The sequence below is a fragment of the Triticum urartu genome, chromosome 3A (genome assembly GCF_056163025.1).
Source record: "Triticum urartu cultivar PI428250 chromosome 3A, HENAU_Tu73, whole genome shotgun sequence".
Lineage (NCBI taxonomy): Eukaryota > Viridiplantae > Streptophyta > Magnoliopsida > Poales > Poaceae > Triticum > Triticum urartu.
In genome coordinates, this window is record NC_141875.1 from 658,388,060 (window position 1) to 658,409,083 (window position 21,024).

The 21,024-nt window shown below is 44.7% G+C and overlaps 1 protein-coding gene across 13 annotated transcripts in view; it reads right to left on the bottom strand.

Moving 5' to 3' along the window:
- Nucleotides 1-6,656: 6,656 nt before the first annotated feature.
- Nucleotides 6,657-21,024, bottom strand: part of LOC125526708 (uncharacterized) — a 28,196-nt gene continuing 13,828 nt past the window's right edge. For 2 of the 13 annotated variants that reach the window (XR_015598858.1, XM_087513838.1), the window contains exons 6-12: nucleotides 17,925-18,022; nucleotides 17,273-17,347; nucleotides 16,440-16,895; nucleotides 9,255-9,345; nucleotides 8,734-9,061; nucleotides 8,352-8,560; nucleotides 6,657-7,851 (exon numbers count right to left, since the gene is read on the bottom strand). Coding sequence is in view for 1 of the 13 variants with exons in the window: in XM_087513838.1 (XP_087369964.1) it covers nucleotides 7,650-7,851; nucleotides 8,352-8,560; nucleotides 8,734-8,835 (513 nt within the window). In the remaining 12 variants the exon portion in view is untranslated. The remainder of the gene's footprint in view (nucleotides 7,852-8,351; nucleotides 8,561-8,733; nucleotides 9,062-9,254; nucleotides 9,346-16,439; nucleotides 16,896-17,272; nucleotides 17,348-17,924; nucleotides 18,023-21,024) is intronic. The other 11 variants (XR_015598852.1, XR_015598851.1, XR_015598853.1 and 8 more) reach the window with 11 other exon arrangements.

A 21,024-nucleotide genomic window follows, 5' to 3' on the forward strand; every position in this document is an offset into this window, starting at 1 on the left:
CAAAAGTACACACATATGATTTTTCAAACCGTTATGGTTACTCGTTACATGTAGATGTAGTTCAAATTTTAATTACAGCCATTAAATGGCTAGAAAATCACTTAAATGTCTTTAAAAGGTCAAATGACCCCTGAAATTTTCCAGTTTTCAAATGACAGTTGTATTAGTGCACGTTAACTGTAGAATTTTTTTGAAGGTCGTAAGAGAAAGCTCTCGTCCGTTCGTCATCAAACATGCATTGTTCCCTCTTGGAACCACGAGCCTTCTAGTGAGTTACTTCAGTTTGTGACGGGTGTGTCCAAACTTTCATCAAACATGCCAAAATTTTCACCACATCATCTTGGTGGCATGACATTAGAGCATCTCCAGCCGCGCCCCCAACACGCCCTCCCCAGGCAATTTTTTCACGCCGACGCACAAAAATCGGCCCAGCCGCGCCCCCAGAAGCCCAATTTTTGTTGGCTCGGGCCAAATTTGGCACCGACGGACCCAAGCCGAACCCGGTGCGCTGGGGGGTGCTCGGGAGCGCCGGGCAAAACGGTTTTGGCGCGTAAGAGCTGTGGGCCCGCCGAGTCAGCGACACTTGCCTCATCGTCCTCAGAATGCCTCGGTTTCCCAACGGGAATCAATGCCAAGGCTGCCATCGGTCAACCTTCCATTGATTCCTCACCACGGGGCGTCTCTTCATGGGCGGCGCGGCGTACACACGTCTCCCCGGCGGCTATAAAAAGCGTGCCCCCCGGCCGCTGGCCACAGATGTCGTGCTCTCTTCCTCTCTCTCTCCGCCGCCGACGAACCTCTCCTCTCTCCCCACCCCACCCCAGCCGCGACGATGTGCGAGCGGTTCCCCGGCCACGGAGCGGCGGCCAGCGGTCATTGTGAACCGATCATTGTGAGGCTTATGTTTCTATCACTTGTGTTGCTAATCCTTTGTGCTACAAAAAAAGATGAAAAACAACAAAAACACAAAAATACGTTGTTTTCTTTTTAGTTCATTTTCAATAGGTTCTATCAAAGGGCAGCCGCTAGACCACGACCAGTAGATCAGTTGAAGCAAGGTCTATGCCTATTAAAAGATAGGTCTTATGCGCGTCAACGGTAAAAGTTTCTAACCCTTGCTTAGAAGTAAGCTTGGGTAGGTAACCACTTCTCGCATTGTCTTTTAGTAACTGCACTTCCTCTTTACTTTTGTAATTTTCCCTAGTTTAGTTCTAAGCGTGGGGAGGTTACTTTTGCATGTGTAATGTCTTGTGCAATGTTCTTCATCATAAGGTTTTCATGCATTTGTGTGTCTCTCTGTTTTGACATGCTTGCTTTCCATTTGTTTTACTAAGCATGTGAGAATCTTGTTATCTTCTGGAAAAAATGCCATGTTCTTTTATCAAAAACCCAATAAAGGAGTCCTTTGAACTGGTGCCTTTCTTTCACCTAATAACTTAAGTTAGGGACTCTAGTGGTGGATTGATTAGAGATTGAATGATTGTAGAGGCTTTTTGCTGATGAACCCAACATCTTTGGTTGATCCAGGACGCGCAACGGGGTGTATCTCCGCTAAACTATCTCCTCAGGGTACTTACCTTTTGAGTCTTATGCAACATGACACTGTGATACTCTTGTGTGGTATTTGAGTTCTTATTGACTAAAGCAAGTTCGAATCCATTACACTTCTGTTCATCTTTTATTTTCTAGCCTCTATGGTACCGTGCATTACCCACTCTCACATTGAGACTTGGTGCACACTTCACAGGTACATCCAAACCCGTGGGAGGACTTTCTCTCGTTATCCTAGACATAAAAACACCCCGTCCCCACAAAATAGACACATACCTACGTACATGGAATTTTCATAGCCATTCCGAGCATATCACCATGCCATATTACATTACATGATTAGAGACATGTTTTCATTTGCCTTCCATGATTATAGTATGGCTAGCTCAATATTTTCATGGCTTGTCTGATTTTTGATATCTATGCTACGCCAGATCATTGCACATACTAGTACACTGCCGGTGGCATTCATCAGAGAGTTCCTCTCATGTTTCAATTTTGACTTATGATTACATTCAGTTGAAGTGAGTCATTGTAAAGTCTAGTGTTCATAAATTTGAGGTGTTGCTCCTCCCATAAATAGAGAGACAAAAGATGCACCACAGAGGTGCCACAAAAAGAGAAAAAATAAAAAGGAGAGGAAGAGAGAAGGATCAACACCATTATCCTTTTAGTATAGACTTGTGCTGCGAAGTAGCACCACTTCATGCATGGTCAATTAGAAGTTTCATGAGCTTCATGTTTCATACTAGTGGGGAATCTACATTATAGAACTTTGCTTCTATATTCCAATGACGAGTATCTTCAAAAGCTCAAGATCTTCATGAGAAAACAAGTTCGATGCACCCCCACTTAGTCCTTTGGAGAGCTTTCACATATTCATAGATAAATATGCATCCTAGTTGCATGGCGATCCCTACTCCTTGCTTGACATCTATCATAAGGGCTTCTCCATAGCCTGGTGGATAGCTGCGTTGATGCAAGACTTTCTTTGTTTTTGACTTCTCAAAACCCGAACCATTTTTTGTTTTTCCATTAGGTGTGAGGCATAGGCTTGCACTCAGTGTTGCATAGGTAGTTGAGTGGTTGAATAACACAGGCAGTCGATCTTGCTATTATACCTGGTAAGCCTCGGGTTGGTGTTTTTGAAGCGATCACTAATGCTTGATTTCTTTTGTTTATGATAGTTACTGTTGTGTTCCTAACATAATATTGACCATCTCTCTAGACCTTTGATAATGGGAATTTGGGCTCCACAAAAATATTTTCCTCTATCTTGACCTCCATGGCAATGTAACTAAGAGGATAACTTGTGTTACTCCCTTGCTGGTTAACTTTTGCATGCTTGCATGATGAACATGGATATCACTTTTGGGGTTTGGTTCAATGTATGCTTTAGGGTTGGTAGCAATGAGCTTTTGGTAGTCAACCTTCTTACTCGAGAACGATCAAGTTATAAGTGTGGGGGAGGTGATGGCTCTATATTTTACGCATTTCTAGAGCTCATTTGTTGCATGTTCTCTTCATATATTATGTCGCATTGAACCAAATAGTTGTTCATTATACATGATTACTGGTATTTACACTTTCCCTTGTGAGCATTGCACATTTAGTATTTTATTTGGTTTTTATTAGGTTTCTTTCTTTTCTTGTGTCTAGAGGTGTTTTGGAGCAACCTACGACCAAGCACGGTGAAAGGACCAAGGATGGGTTCAATACGGAGTCACCCAGGGGGCATACTTAGCCATTCCGGAGGTCGGAAAAAGTGTTTATTTTAACTCCTCCAAATCAATATCTAAGACCACGAATGAATCGGTGTCGTTCATACGAATCCAACGAGCCCAAGAACATCAAATTTCGAGTTCGTACGAAGAAATGGCGGCCATTTTACCATAGAAGGTCAGAATAAAAGACAGTGTTTCATGCCAGCGTGGCCGCTCGTTTGGCTGGTCGTATGACGTGCACACAAGTCAGAAATTGCCTCTCTAGATGGGATTCTTCACCGACTTCGTCCCCATTCGATCCCACGAGATCCTTGGCTCGTAAAGAAGAAATTGCAAGAGGATAAGGCTCATCCAAATCCCTTGGATGCATCCCATCAAGGGAGGAGGCTAAGGAGGCACCTTATATATCATCTACGACCCTAGCCGTCGTCTGCACCAGCCATTCACTAAGAACACAACCATCTCCATCTCCATTGCTGCTCCATCACCACTATAGAGGAAGGGACAAGATCAAGGGAAGAAGAGAGGGCTCCACCATCGCGAGCACCGGCCTTCAGGACGGTGCCATTTCCACCGCGTCGGCACCTCCATCGGCGCCACCCCCATCATCATCACCGTGGACACCGCCGCCATCATCATCACCGTGGACACCGCCGCCATCATCATCACCGGCGCCGCCATGCCTTCTCTCTTCACCGACTCTAGGCTAGCTTGTAACTTGACTCTCTCCTTTATGTTTGAGTAGATGTATTTCTTCTCAAGGATATAGATGAACTACTTTATGATTAGAATCATTATGATTCCTAAGTGATCCAATATGCTCTTGTTCATGTTCAAGTTAGTATTCTCGCGAGTGTTGAGAGAAGGCCTCACTCACACTTTTGCCGTGATTGGCCGTGGAGGAACTACTATCGCTGTACGGGTTAGGATGTTGAGGGAATTCGAGGTGATAGTAAAACCTCACTTAATTGACTGTTTGTGATAACCAACGTGCGGACGCAACGGTTGGTGGCGTATGTGGCATGAAGTCTACGTTAGAGTAGAACATGTCCTGTACCGGGGACCGCCCACTTATGCATCTGAAGGGTTGATAGAGGACACGAAAGAGAGCGTTTGCTCCGCACTAGTTGCATGGGTCATATTTATGGTGATGACTCCGGAGTCCTAGAGAGCACTTTGCTACTCAAGCACCTTCATCACGAACGTAGTATATTTTTATTACCGTTTACCTTCTTGTTCGTAGTTTAGTTAAACACCATTTTTATCTAGTTTCCCTAGCAAGTTATAGAGTACTATTTCCAAACTCCGGTTTGGATGTGTACGTACCCGCGTGAAGTGACAACGTAGTTATAGAGTATACTATTTCCAAACTCTGGTTTGGGTGCGTATGTAGCCGCGTGAAGTGACAACATAGTTGTGGGGTCTTTGATGCCTTCCTATCAGCTCCTTGTGGGTTCGGCACTTACTTATCACGAAAGTGCTACAACAGCCCTCTGCACTTGCAGGTCATCAGATGTTTACTTTTTCATACATGTTCTATATTTTTTATACAACTAAAAAAATTGTTTATAAATATTTCACATTTTTTAAATACATATATAACATTTTCTACAAAACACTTTTTTTAATACACATTGGGAAATTTTCTAAATAATAAAACATTTTTTCTGAACTATGCACTTTTTACATTGTACAAACGTTTTTGTTAATGTCACGCACATTTTTAAACAAGTTAAACATTTTTTAAATGTAACAAACATTTTCAATGTATGAATCATTTTTTTAATTACACATACATTCTTTTACATTGTATAACATTTTTAAATGTCACGTGCATTTTTATAAAATATTTTTCATGCACATGATTAAGATTTTTCATACAGAAGATTAAAATTTCATGTAAAGTATTCTATGTAATATATATATATATATATACATATATAGAATATAGAATATTTCGAAATACATAGAAAAGTAAAAAATAAATAAATAAGGAGAAACTAAAATGTGAATAAAAAAGGAAGAAACAAATTACACGACGTAAACATGATGATAAGCCATGGTAGGACTCGCCAATCCCTATTCGGCGCTGCAAGCGCCGGTTCAGGGCATTTCGTACGGGGTGCACACCCCCATGTTCATAGTAGGCTGGGCCAGGGTCTTTTTCCTTTGCTTTTTTCATCCTTTTTGATTCTCTTTCTCTTTCGGTTTCCATTATTTTAGTTTTCCTTTATTTTTTATGAACAATTTTCAAATTCATAGATTTTTCCCCAAATTTATGAACTTAAAAATCCGTGAACGTTTTAGTGCGTGAACTTTTTGAAAAAAAATCGTGAAACATGAAGTTTTAGGTTAGGATTGTTTTTCAAATTCATGTCTTTTTCATTTTTTATAATATATTTAGAAAATTATGACTTCTTTAAATTTCACGAGCTTTTTAATTCATGATATTTTTTTTTCAAACCTATGAACTTTGTCATCATTAACTTTTCTAAAAAACAATGAACGTTTTCCATTTCCGTGAATAGTTTGTATAACCCTATTCAAATTCATGAAATTTTTTCAAGTTCACAAGTTTTTTTTTACAATTTTAATTATTCCTTTTAAATTTTTCTTTTTCTTTTTTAATGATTCATTAGTGACCTAATAATAATAACAATAAAAAAGAACTAAAAGCAAAATTCTCGGTAAATCTGCACGTTCTACATGCATTGACCACCACAAACCGGAAGGAAACGTAAACGAAAAATAAAGCATTTTTTCAGATTCATGACATCAAATTGAGAGTTGGGAATAGAAAATACTAATAAATCTGACAATTACACAAAAGAACAGAAATTTTATTGGCTAATGGGATAGACCTAATTAATTACTCCGTCCGTAAACTTTTATAAGACATTTTAGATCACTGTTTTACATAGGTAGCAATTAATTGGCATGCATCCATGCATCTGAACAGCAAAACATCTCAGATACTATAGTGGTATACATTGGCGGCAAGTGGGGCAAGTCGGCAAGATCAGCCCCTTTAGGAAGCTTCTAAATGATACTACTACTAATCAACAAGACATGCATCTGCCGAAGCTGCTATTCTGCTCTTGAGCACACGTTATCTGCCTCGTCCACACACACACCGAGATCCTAAAACCAACACGTATAGGCCCAGGTATAGTTGACGTATTATTAATTTCTGCATGACCCATTGCCCACATCTGGCTACAAGTAACATGAAGCCATGGCTCGGAAGTCAGTCATGAAATGGACCGTGAACGGAGAGATTTTTGACTAACAGAACATTAACAACCCATTTATTTATTGTCATATTCCTCAAAATATATATTATTGTTATACTGCTCATTTTATTTATTTATTGTCATTCCCTCAAAAAATTTATTTATTGTCACCTCTCTCAAAAAAAGATTATTTATTGTCATTGTTGCAGTTACTATCTTCTAGTGCATGCCTCACCTCTTGGGAAAGTATCTGGTGCACCGGTGCTTGTGGTGCTACCGGTGCACCGGATGCCCGTAGCTTGTTCACAAATGTTCAAAAAAAATTGGAAGAAAATATAGCACATTCACACAACATCCGTCTATGTCGTCGCAAAAATTCAACTCAAAATTGAAAATATTTCTCAAGGTACAAAAATCACAAAATCTACATTGAATAGTATACAACAGAAGTTGGGCTTTAAATTTGGCCCATTATCAGATTGATGCTAAAATTGAGTGCGGCGTTTTTTGCTCCCGGACTCAGCTGCACCCGCGCTGACAAAAAAAAATCAAAACAAATACTAAAAAATTCAAAAAATTCCAAATTTTTTGGGTGATAGATAATTTGATGCGTGAGGTTCGCTACAAATTTCAACTCATTTGGACAATTGAGTAGCTCTCTGCAAAAAATACAAAAAAGTTTACTGTTAACACACTGTTTTGACCCGGTTTGTCTTTTTTGCCGAGAGCTGCTCAGATATTCAAATGAGTTGCGCATCAAATTATCTACCACACAAAAAAATTAGATTTTTTTGAATTTTCGTAGTATTTGTTTCAAATTTTTTTCTGACCGGGAGCAGATGAGCCTGGACACCAATTTGGATTTTTGGCTAAAATTGTCATTTTGTATCTTGTCAAGTATTTTGAATTTTGATTTGAAATTTTGCGACAACATAGACCAATGTTGTGTCAATGTGCTTCATTTTTTTCCAGATTTTTTGAAACATTGTTTAATACGCTACGACGTCCGGTGCACCGGCAGCACCACAAGCAGCGGTGCACCATATACTTTTCCCTCGCCTTCCGGCTAAATCCAACTCCGGCCAGATCGGTCACTCATCTGCAGTCCATTAAGAGAAACCAGATCGACGGTGCTCTTCCACTACCCGATGTCTACCTCTTCCTCATCTGCCGTTGCCGGTGATTCCCTGCCAAGATTGCAGCGCAGATCAAAGCTTGTACCCAATTTTGAAACTATCAAATTGTCTCCAGGATTTTTGGCAAAACCGCAAATCGCCTTCTCGAGTGCATTAGCTCGATTAGGACACAACATCCTGCCTGATGCGGCAGCACCAATCCCCACTCTGCAAAATAATCCATGTAAACAACGAGTGTCAGGTGTAATATATCACATAAACACCACAAGTCATTTTAGAACAAAAAAATTGAACACTCTGGTGCGCCGCACAACAGTTTACTCAGGATGCATTGCTACAGCCATGCAGTTCAGATCACGCAACAGATTTTAACAAATGTACGAGCTAACTTATTAATTTGTCCATTCTTTTCATACTTAAGGCTTAGAATCAAACACCAGACAACAATCAGGATCAACAAGAGCACAAAACTGTTATACTAAATCTGACACTTTCTTTACTCAGGGGTAGACTATGTCCATAGTTCACAGCAAACAAGACTGATTCCTCCAATTTTGGTGGGTCAAACACAGCACGTTCCTGGTTGCTACAATTTTCCACTTACATATGAAATCATTCAAAAAAATCACCACTCATATACTGTCTCGCTTTTACATATGAATAGCCCAATGTGTCCCTACAAATTGCACATCTGCATAATGCCATACCTTCTCGTCCACCCCAGGAGCTTTCGGGTCGTCCTGCTTAATCGGCTGCTCAGATCCTTGCAGCGAATGCATTCGTCGCCGCCTCCGCCACACAGATCTCCCCGTCCGCACTCACTTTCCTCATGGGCACCAGCTGTTCCATAACCAGTGCAACGACTGGGTAGTGCAGAGGCTCCATCGGAGCTGTCAGTCACCTCTTTCAGCATGTACTGCGTAACAAAATCGGCAAAATGTAAGATCCATATCAGGGTACACTATCGAAATCACTCGGAACACATAGAAATTGGTCACCCGCAAAAAAAATTCACTCAGAACACATAGAAATTGGTCATATTCGAGCAATCTAATTGGCTGCATCAAAAACTCCATCTTCAGCACCTACCTTCTTGTTTCGTACAGAAGTTTGTCCGCCGAGGCCACCGCTCTCCCTGGAAGGATCCACGTGCATGAGGTAGGAGATAATTGTATCCTGCACCCCATCCATGCATTAACTCGGTTGCTGTCGCAATTCACGGAAAGCAAGTTTCCCGATCCACGGACCGGCATGGACATTGACACCCCGAGCCATGGCTCTGTTTCACTGGTTTCAGCCTTCGAGCCATATTTTAGTACCCTTGGTTCGTTTGGGCTTTCAGTTCATTAATCTCTTTAAACTTGCAATCTTTCACAGAAATGGCCTGATGTTCCATTGTCTTCTCTTTCCTTGCAAACTTAAATATCAGATTTTTTTAAGATAAGATGTTACATAAAAAAACACAATAGCACGAGAAGGGGAATACAGTCAATACACCATCACATAATTTCTCTAGATACTATTCAAAAATAACCTACAATATATTAATCCAAAAGGCAAAAACATGCTAAGGGAGGAAAGAGAGTCTTGAACATTTGGAGGTGCGGTACCTTTTCTTTTTCTTGCAAACATTACTTGCCTCTCTTGATTTGGGTGATACAGATGAACTTGCAACCTGTTTCGTTTCCAAGAAGTCATCATCTGCAAGATTTTGAACATATACTATGAAGTACTTCCGAGGAGTATTGATCTGTATATTTACTATGAAGGCCACCATTAGAGTAGCCGAGATGTAATTACCAGGTAATGCCTGTTTTAAAAAGACGAAAATCATATGTTGAAAAAAAAAGTCAAAACATGCTAGAGCAGGAAGTAGTTTCTATTACGTGACGAATTCATTATGGAAGGCGCAAGGCAGCAGGGGCAGGTTAGGCTGTGGCTAGACAAGGGCAGTTCGATGTCGTAGAAGGATGCATCTGTTTTGGTAGTCTCCAGATTCTAGTAAGGTAGTATTTGAGTCAGATTCCTATTAGAGTCCGAAGTATGTCAAAGTAGTACTAGTCCATGTCCTATATAAAGGACCTACCAGTGTAAGCTTAGAGCATCTCCAATAGAAGATGCAAATTTGAAGATGTAAAAATTTACATCTCCAAAAAGTGCTTTTTGCATCTCCACAAAAGGGCCAACTGCAATAGATGATGCAAAACGGAGATGTAAAAGAGCAACTCCAATAAAAGATGCAAATGGAGATGTAAAATTGTATTTTAACTAGTACTCAGGCGGCAGCGGTGGGCGAGGCGGCGGTGCGGGGCTGCGGATGGCGGGGCGAGGCTGCGAGCGGGGCGGCGGTGCGGGGCTGCGGCCGGATCGAGCGGCGACGGGAGTGCGGGGCGGCGGCGGTGGTGGAATCGAGCGGCGGCGGTGCGGGGATGCGGCTGGTAATGCGGGCACTGCGACGGTGCGGGAATGCGGCCGGTGATGCGGGCGGGGCGGGGATGCCGCCGGTGATGCGGGCAGGGCGGCGGCGGTGCAGTGATGCGGCCGGGGCGGCAGCAACGATGGAATCGAGTGGTGGCAGTGGAATTGAGCGGCTGCGGAAAAACACCCGATCCGCGGCGTGCGGCGACGGCCGGCGGTCGAAACCAGCGGCGGGGTGCCGGAAGGGTCGGGCGGGCGGCAACGGCAGCGAATTTGGACGAATTCGGCCGGCAGCGGAGTTGGGCGGGCGGCGGCTGTTCGCGCGGAAGTGAAATGAATGACAGTTGGGCAGTTGGCGGGCGGTTACGTTTTTACCTCTCCATATGGCGGAGATGCAAATTTGCACCGCGAGTTGTTGTAATTTACATCTCCGGAAGGCGAAGATGTATTTTTTTGCATCTACATCATCTGTTGGAGAAGGGTTTTTAGACCTCGGAGATGCAAAAGTTAGTTATTTTTGCATCTACATCTTCAATTGGATATGCTCTTAGAGGCAAGCAATAATCAACAAAGTCTAGTTTCCCTGATCCCTGTTCTCTATCTCTAATCCCTGCTACCTTCTACTATTGCAGCGGCGACGATGCCGCACCGTCGACAACCCGTCGGCCCCCAAGCACCTCCAGGCCACGAAATAGCCCTTAGATCCAGAGGTTGTTCCAATGTGGTATCAGATTCCATGTCTGGCCCTGGGGACAACACCGAGCATGAGATCGCGCTTCCTGGCGCCAAAACATGGGTGCTGCATCAAGAGCAACTCGCGGCCCTCCAGGAACAACTCTGTGATATGTCAACTCGGATCCTGGGTCCTCTGCCTACCTCTGTTATTGAATCAATCACATTCTCTGGTGTAGCATCAGCTGTCTCCGCCAGCGCCTCACTTTCAGCCACTGCCGCCGTCAATCCGCCATCGCTAGTGCCTACCATGTCCCCTTTGCAAACACCCTACCAGCCCTACTCGCCATACTACTTTGCACCCCACCAGTACCCCTGTCCTACCCAATCCAGCACAACAAACCAATTATCTCTATCCCTCCAGACCCAGCAAAACAACAGCTTCCAAACTACCCGCCTCCATCATATAGCTTTGCCCACTTCGACCCATCATCATTCGTCCCAAACCAACACTTAATTGCTTCACCCAGGTGCTTCGCCCCATGTACCAAAGTATGCCAAGCTAGAGTTTCTACTATTTGATGGCAAGGAAGACCCTTCGGCGAGCAATTTTTTGAAGGTTAGTGCACTCCAGATGCAAGTCAGGTTTGGCTGGCATCGTTCCATCTCACTGGCGATGCTCACCTATGGTATCACAAGTATGCCAAAGCAAAGGGCCGCCCATCTTGGGATCTCTTTAAGCAGTTGTGTGCCAAGAAATTTGGACCACCTGCACACAGCAATAAGCTTGGGGCTGTAGCACGTTGTCCGTCCAATGGCAACGTCACTGACTACCAGGAACGGTTCACTCATCTGCTACACCTCGCGCCCCCTCAGTCAGTCGAGACTGAAGTGGAATTATTCACCATGGGCCTGCCCGAGCCCTTGCGCACAGATGTGGAACTAGCTCATCCCGAGGACCTTGATGATGCCATCAGCCTTGCACTTGCATATGAACGTCGTGCATATCCGACTCGATCCTCCATAGCAACCACTCCTCGATCGTCTCGTTCGTTCACACGACCATCTCTGCCGATTCCTGCCACCAAATAACAGCTTGGAGGACCAACTGTACCCGGGGTAACCATTGCAGCAGCCACCATGCAGGCCGGCCGCACCTTTCGTCGTCCCTCTCCCACAGAGATTGCAGAATGCCGAAAGCAAGGCCTCTGCTTTAATTGTGACGAACAGTTTGTGCGCGGTCACCGTTGCGCCAGTCTGTTTTCGATTGAGGTTGATACATCTTTCAATGATGATTTTGAGACACTGCCCGAGGAAGAGAACTGTGTGAAGGTGTCTATCCAAGCTATGACCGGTCTGTGAAGCATCCAGGTGACCGACACCTTGCAGCTAGAGGTTCTGATTGGTAATTCACTCTTCACAGCGCTTCTAGATACAGGTTCGACCCGCAATTTCATCGATGAGAGCGCTCTGGCCCGCGCTGGTTTGACCCCACGTCCTTGTCCTTGCCTACGTGTGTGGTTGCTAATGGCAACCAAGTGGCCAGTGGTGGAGTTTGTCGTGGCCTTCCATTGCATATTGGGGAGCAACAACTTCGCAACAGACTGTTTTGCCATACCCCTTGGCAGCTTTGATATTGTTCTTGGTATTAGCTGGTTGCGTAATTTGGGTCGTATCCTCTGGGACTTCGACAACATGACCGCGTCATTCCACTGGGAGGGCCAACCTGTGACATGGACATATCGTGTCTTGCCACGATCGGCTGTTGTCCGTGCTTTGGTTGCTCCCGAGCCTGAGGATTTGATGACTGAACTGCTCGCAGAATTTGACGACATCTTCACCAAGCCTTCCACCTTGCCACCTGCCCGTGCACATGATCACCGAATTCAACTGCAGACTGATGGGTCTCCGGTCGCTGTACGGCCCTACCGCTATCCACAACTGCAGAAGGACGAGATTGAGCGCCAGTGCACCGAAATGTTGCAGCAGGGCATTATTCGCATCAATGATTCAACTTTTTCCTCACCAGTTCTTGTTAGGAAGCAAGATGGCTCGTGGTCCTTTGTGTTGACTATTGTGCTCTCAATGAGCAGACGATTAAGGGCAAGTTTCCAATTCCGGTGGTGGATACACTTCTTGACGAGCTTCATGGCGCGCGTGATAGAGGCGAGGGTGTGTAGTCATGTCCTCATCATCGCGCTTCTTCACGAAGCTCGATTTGCGTTCTGGTTATCACTAAGTGCGCATGTACCCAGATGACATCGCGAAGATAGCCTTTCGCACGCATGATGCCCACTATGAGTTCCTAGTCATACCTTTTGGTCTGACCAATGCCCTGACAACTTTCCAGGCCATGATGAACGAGATCCTTCGGCCCTTCCTCCGCCATTTTGTCCTCGTCTTCTTTGATGATATCTTGATTTGTAGCTCATCATGGTCAGAGCACCTCCGCCATCTTCATCTTGTGTTTCAAGTTAGGCAGCAGCATAATCTCTTTCTCAAATGGTCTAAGTGCACATTTGGGATTGCATCTGTGGCATACCTCGGCCATGTGATTTCTGCAGATGGTGTGGCCATGGATGTCAACAAGGTCCGTGCTGTGGCAGATTGGCCAAACCCACGGTCGGTGCGTGCGCTACAAGGTTTTCTTGGCCTTGCAGGTTATTACCGCGAGTTCATCAAGGACTTTGGTACCATCGCAGCCCCGCTCACCAAACTACTGAAGGAGGGATTTCGCTGGTGTGCAGAAGCTCAGGCCGCATTTGGTGCACTCAAGGCTGCCCTCATTACAATCCCAGTCCTTCAGATGCCTCGCTTCATCAAGTGTGATGCTTCCAGCTTCGGCTTTGGCGCGGTTCTTCACTAGGGTGATGGTCCGTCAGCTTTCTACAGTCAGCCCATAGCACCGCATCATGCTAAGTTGGCAAACTATGAGAGGGAAGCTAATCGGACTAGTCCAAGTTGTGCGGCATTGGCGGCCATACTTGTGGGGACGTGCATTCACTGTCCACACTGACCACTACAGTCTCAAGTTCATCTTAGACCAACGGCTTTCGACAATTCCACAACATCAATGGGTTGAGCAAGTTATTTGGCTACGACTTCACAATGGAGTACCGTGGGCGCCTTAACACCATCGCCGATGCACTGTCTCGACATGACTCTGATGATAGCCTTGTCACAGTTTGTGCCATCTCATCACCGCAATTTGCTCTTTTTGATGACTTGCGCAATGAGATTGTGACATCTACCGAGCTATCTGCTTTGCGTGACTGTATTATGTCTGGTGAGCTCGGTGACCCTTGGTCGTGTTGTGATGATCTGATCTTGCATTGTCGACATGTTTATGTGCTTCCATCATCGCCATTGGTAGCTTCTTTTACTAGAACAGGCCCATGCAGCTCATGAGGGCATTCAGAAGACACTTTATCGCTTGCAAGAGACCTTCCACATACCAGGTGACCATGCATTGGTGCAAGAATTGGTACGTTCCTGCCAGATTTGTCAACGGAACAAGACTGAGACTCTTCATCCTGCTAGTCTCCTTCAGCCTCTGATAGTACCCGCGTCGATCTGGTCGGATATCTCAATGGATTTTATTGAGGCCCTTCCCTGCGTCCATGGCGAGACAGTGATCCTTTCTATTGTTGATTGCTTCTCCAAATATGCACACTTCATACCATTGGCACATCTGTACACTGCTATCCCGGTGGCATGCGCTTTCTTTGACGGTATTGTTCGGCTCCATGGGCTTCCACAGTCCATCGTAAGTGACCGTGACCCTGTCTTTACCAACAATTTCTGGCATGACATCTTCCGCCTTTCTGGAGTTTGCTTGCATATGAGTTCAATGTTTCACCCTCAGTCCGAAGTTTGCTTGCATATGAGTTTAGCGTTTCACCCTCAGTACGATGGCCAGATCGAGGTGGTGAACAAGGTGATTTCTATGTACCTTCGGTGCATGACAGGAGATCGACCTAGGCAGTGGCTGGACTGGCTTCCTTGGGCAGAATACTGCTACAACACATCATATCATTCTTCGCTTCGTGATACTCCTTTCAAGGTGGTCTATGGCCGTGACCCTCCTGCTCTACCAACTTATAACAGGGGCGAAGCCAAAGTTGAGTTAGTAGGGACAGCTTTGCAAGAACGTGATCAGTTTCTACAGGAGGTTCGGAGCGTCTACTTCCAAGCCCAACAACGCGGCAAGAAGTATGATGATGACCATCATAAGGATCTGTCATTTGATGTTGGTGAGTGGGCATGGTTGCGCCTTCACCACAAGCAAGCTACTTCATTGACAGGCCATACACGTGGCAAGTTAGCTCAATGCTTTTATGGACCTTACAAGATTCTGGAGCCCGTTGGTTCTATTGCCTACAAGCTGGATCTTCCAGAAGGCTCTCGAGTACATGATGTCTTCCATGTGAGTCTTTTGAAGAAATTCCATGGCGTCGCTCCTGATGTGACACCACCATTGCCATTAATTCAGGATGGCCGCGTCATTCCGGAGCCTGCCAAAGTATTAAGCTCATGCATGCGCAGAGGAGTGAAGCATGTGCTTGTTCAATGGGTCGGTTCTTCAGAAATGGATGCCACTTGGGAGCCCCTTGCTGACTTCATCAAGCAGTATCCAGATTATCAGCTCGAGGAGGAGCTGCTTGTCGAGGGAGAGATGTTACGTGGGGAATTCATTATGGAAGGCGCAAGGCAGCAGGGGCAGGTTAGGCTGTGGCTAGACAAGGGCAGTTCGATGTCCTAAAAGGATGCATCTATTTTGGTAGTCTCCAGATTCTATTAAGGTAGTATTTGAGTCAGATTCCTATTAGAGTCCAAAGTATGTCAAAGTAGTAGTCCATGTCCTTTATAAAGGACCTACCCGTGTAAGCATAGACGCAAGCAATAATCAACAAAGTCTAGTTTCCCTAATATTTGTTCTCTATCTCTAATCCCTGCTATCTTCTACTACTGCTGCGGCAACGGCGCCGCACCATCGACAACCCGTCGACCCCCAAGCACCTCCAGGCCACGGAATAGCCCTTAGATCCAGAGGCTGTTCCAGTTTCACTTGTATCAATCCTAAATAAGCCTCTTGTGGTTTTGTCGCACAACTTCGACTTACAATTATTTACAGTCCACCTACTACCTAGGGCTAGTTACACTTCATGATCTTGCTTTCCATCCCGACCTGCATCACTGGACTTTTAGATTGGATTTTCTGGTGGTAGCACTTAATCCTCACATAATGCAAATTACTTAATCCTCACTCTGTATCAGTTAAGTAACTATGCTGTAGCATTCTTCAAGGTAAAACAAGCATTCAAATTCGCACTCTGATTGTATTTTCTTAACTATGTTTTAGCATTTGTTTCCAAGGTAACACAGGCATTCAAATTTGCACTCTGATTATATTTTCTTACCTATGCAGTAAGACTTGTTTTCAAGGTAACACAAGCATTGAAATTCGCACATGTTTATTCAGTACTGTCAAGAAGTGGCTGAAGTGTTCATGCTTGGAAAATGCTATCACAACCAAATTGCTTAACCCTTTCAGTATCTAAGTTCCTGATATAATCATATAATCTTGTAGCAGACCCAGTTCTTACTAAGAAGTCATGCTACCTCCATGTACAGCTTGTGTGGTAGGTATCCTTCAGACTACCATGATTAAAATTCAAGAGTCGTACAACTACATACTGCCATACCTTTGGTCCAGCCAGGGGGTTCAGGATTCATCTCACCAATCGACTACTTGGATGCCCATGGTAAACCTCCTCCCTCCGCAACCGCTGCCCCCTGCGCCTCACAGATCTACCCTTCGGCGTTCAGCTCCTGCATCGGCGACAATGTTTGCTCGGCAACTGGTTTGGTCATCGGACAATCTAACGACTCAGAAATGGGAAATCGATTGGTGAGATGAATCCTGCGCCTTAACAGCCTCCAACATGGTCAATCTTCTAGTGCAGACAAAAGAAATGGGAAATCGATAATAGCTCAGAAGCAAAACTCAAATGAGACCAGAGACAACTGCCCCACATGCTGCCCTGGAGCACCTCGACATACATGCACGCCCTGTCCCTGACGGAGTCTAGCTCGGCCACTGTCATCAGCGCCTGTCGGCAGCTGAGTACCGCCCACTCCTGCAGCTACCATAACACTGCCTAAAAAATACACGTATATTTATACCATAATATTGCTTAAAGAAAAACAAAACTGAGACAAGGAGGGGAAATAATTTCAAAGCACATTACTAACATGACCCAACATGCAAAATAACCATCAATAATACTCTGTAGCCATATTTTTCAGCCATACCAACACAGCTGGATATCATAATGCATCTTTAGACAAATTCACAGGCAATGCATTTTTTTTTTTGGCCACATAGATCATCAATACCGGATCAGGCACGAGACACATCAAGCAGAAGCAAAATATACATATATGTAAGCATCAGCAGTACAGAAATTCAGAGAATGAAATAGGAGAGATGATTCTTGTGATGGATTACAATGTGACATAATGATTATTAACATACCTACAGAATGATTAATGGAGTTACTCCTGTTTCAGCTTGCTCAACAAGAAGGTTGCAAATGGCATCACACATTGCCTGAAAGACATTAATCAAGCACATCTCAGATGATACCCCAAATATCGTTCTTTGTTAAAGAAGATGCATAAACAATGGGATTGCCCTTACCAAAATTCAACATAGTAAGCTTGATGCAAATTACTGTATCATGAATAGGATATTTAAGACCAGAACACAAAAGAGTTGCTGTTACATGCATATGCAAAAAACTAAGCTCTAAAATTTATAGAGATACTATTCTCTTGCTAAGCACTTAAATTTTTCTCCCGGAACAGAGATACTATTCTCTTGCTAAGCTCTTAAATTTATACACAGTTTTGATAGAAACATGTGATATGTCCCTTGCTTATTGCTGATACTGCAACTGCAGTTTATATGATTCTACTTTTGTGCTTCCATACACCTGTTATGAAGCATTCATCTTGGCAAAAAATACAAAGGATGACATATGACTCTTCTACCAATTCTAGAACTTGTTCCTTTCTAAACCAAGCATCAATCAAAAAGTCATGTCAAATTTGAACCAAAACACAACAAAACATCATACAGAGAGGGAGAGAGGTCAGAGGGGAGGGAAGGACTGGGAGCAGGTCACCTAAGGTAAATCACGAGCGCCAAAATCCTACATGAGGCAGCATGGTGCAGAACAAACTATCGGGAAATTCGTGGATGCCATATACTTAGAAATGATGCCTGAAATGGAAAGTTTGCCTCAAAAAAATTCATCTAAAGCACTTTTAAATCTAAAACAATGGAATATAGATAGCAGGGAGATGAGAACGTATTCTTAAATTCATAAACCAGGAACACTAACTGGGCTCATGATGCCTACACTTGAAAACCCGATGACTATTTTCAGCAGAAAAATCACACAATGAAATGGTATCAATGCATCATATGGGGAAATTGCAAATCATAGGGTGGAAGTGGAGAAACCAATCACATACCTTGGCATTGACAAAATCCCAAAAGTTTGTAAGCATAGAGCACCAAAACCCAATCAACAACACAAGAGTCTAGAGTCCGCAATGTGTGCACCGCCTAGAGCTCGGGCCTCACTGCTTCATCCCTCCGCCGCTAGCCTAATGACCCTCCCTACTCCACCCCCGCCGTTAAGACCCTGTCGCCCAGGGAAAGGGGGCAAGCAATGGGGAGGTAAGGAGGAAAATGAGAGGTACAAGAGGAGCCGGGATAGGAGGTGGAGATGGACGACGACGGACGAGGGGTGGAGGGACAGATGTGGTGGTTGTGATGGGAGGCTAGGGTTCAAATGGGGTTTGCATGTAGCAGCGGAGACGCCCACGACGAGCCGCACGACACGTGGCGTGCGAGGACAAGGTTGCTCACACCCACGAAGGGCTCACCCAGCCAATAAGGAGAAAGAACGAGCCCACCGGTCATAATACTGAAAACTAACCGTGCGGTGAAAACTGGCAGAACAAATCTGATGGCCGTAATGAACCAATTGACCAAAAGCAGCTCTATCAAATGGCCAACAAAGCTTCAATCTGGGGGAGCACCAGGAGGCCGAGTTGGCGAGCCTCATTATAGGTTAGAATGTTGGTGACATGATCATGAATGGTGACACCTTTGTGAAGGCACGTCTTAGTGAGCAGTTTCTGATGTCTGATCTTGGCCCTTTTCAATACTTTCTTAGGACAAAGGTCTTTTCTACCTCTGATGGATATATTTTTCTGATCGTGGTCGGACTCTCCTTTTCTATATGTTGATGACATGATCATCAATGGCGACGACCCCGAGTATATTGCCTTTGTGAAGGTACGTCTTAGTGAGCAGTTTCTTATGTCTAACCTGGGCCCTCTTCTCGACTTTCTTGTGATAGAGGTCTACCTCTGATGGTTTTCTCATTTACTATGTCTCGTGGTCCGCGTGTTGTGGATTCTTCTGATGAGCCATCTCACTTGACTACTATGTTTTCTTTTATTGGCAAGGCACCGGCTCCAACTCAGCCTACTTATGGCTTCCGAGCTCGCCCGCTTCAGCCTATTGACCGCTATGGTCACTGTGCGGCTCTTCCCGGGACGACTTATCATGAGAGTTGTTCATCCAGAATGGCTGCATGTGATGGCATTGAAGATTGATGCTCTTGCACGCATCGGCACGTGGAACTCATTTCCGTCCTCGTGCTCGTCTCATCACTCGTAAGTGGGTCTACAAGGTTAAGACTGGTGATTCTCTTGAGCATTACAAAGCTTGTCTAGTGGTGAGAACATGGTCATGACTATGATGAGACATTTGCTCCTATATGGCCCACATGATCACTCTTCGCGCACTTCTCAATGTGGCTTCTATTCGCCGTTGGCCTACATGTAGCCACCACCTGGGTTCTCTTCTTGATGGCATGGTTTGTCATCTTCATCACTCTCTATATGGCTCTAAGCAAACACCTTGTGTCTGGTTTGAGAGCTTCGCCTCAGTGGTGATTGCGGCTGGGTTTTTGGCAAGTGCTCGTGATCCTGCACTTCCGGTGAACCATTCAACTTGTGGTCGAAAACTTCTACATGTCGATCATCACTGGCGACGACTCTAAGTACATTGCCTTTGTGAAGGCTCGTCATAGTGAATTTCTTATGTATGATCTTGGTCCTCTTCGCTACTTCCTTGAGATTGAGGTTTCTTCTACCTCTAATGGCTTCTTTATTTCCCGCACTTCGGTCCACCATTCCACTTGTGGCCGAACACTTCTACATGTCGATCATCACTGGCGATGATGAAGTACATTGCCTTTGTGAAGGCTCGTTAAAGTGAATTTCTTATGCATGATCTTGGTCCTCTTTGCTACTTCCTTGAGATCTTGCTCGTGTTGCTCTTACTGATGAGCGCACTATTGAGACTCCTATGAAGTCAACATCCACCTTTGTGTCCACCTCCGCTCCCTGCCTGTCTGGATGGGCATCTTTTACCTTGCTGCGGGTTGCTATGGGCCCTGTCTCAATCTCACATCCCGTGTTTCCTTGTTGTGCGACACCATAACCGCATGCTCAAGCACAACCAATGGTGAGCAGGAGCTCGGACAGTCGACGCGTACCTGGATTATGCACGGGACGAGCCGAGGACAGGTGCTACCTAAAGCCGGGGCCAAGGGCGGACAGTAGGAGAACCTGGGGTGCTTAATCAAGTGCGTGTCCCACAACCCGCAAGCAAGAGAAGAACACCAATCCGGATCGGCAGGGTACAGAGAGTGCACAGGCACGTGGGATGCTGGATCAAGTTCCTCTTCTGCCACCGCCGCCAGTCTCTGCCTCTGTTGCCTTGTCTACCAATTATTTTCAGCAGTGGCATCATCGCCTTGGGTCAGTTGTGATATCTCATCCTTAGTTTGACGTGGTCTTCTTGGATTCGTACCCGACGATGTCTCTAAACCGTCAAGGTTGTCGGCTTGGTAAACAGGTCCAATTACCTTGTACTCATAGCAAGACAGTGTCTCAGCCACCTTTCGACCTTCTTCACTCTGATGTCGGTGGTCCATCTCCCTTTGCCTCCAAAGGAAGTCATCACTTGGATATATATACTTTATTTCTTCTCGTAGTAAGGTCTTATCTATAAGCGTTTTGTTGCCATGCTTCATACTCAATTCTATACGTCTATTCGTGTGTTCTGTGATGACTCTGGTGGAGAGTATATCTCCCAAGCTGTTTCCTGGAATCCTTATTGAGCAGGGTACTCTTGCATTC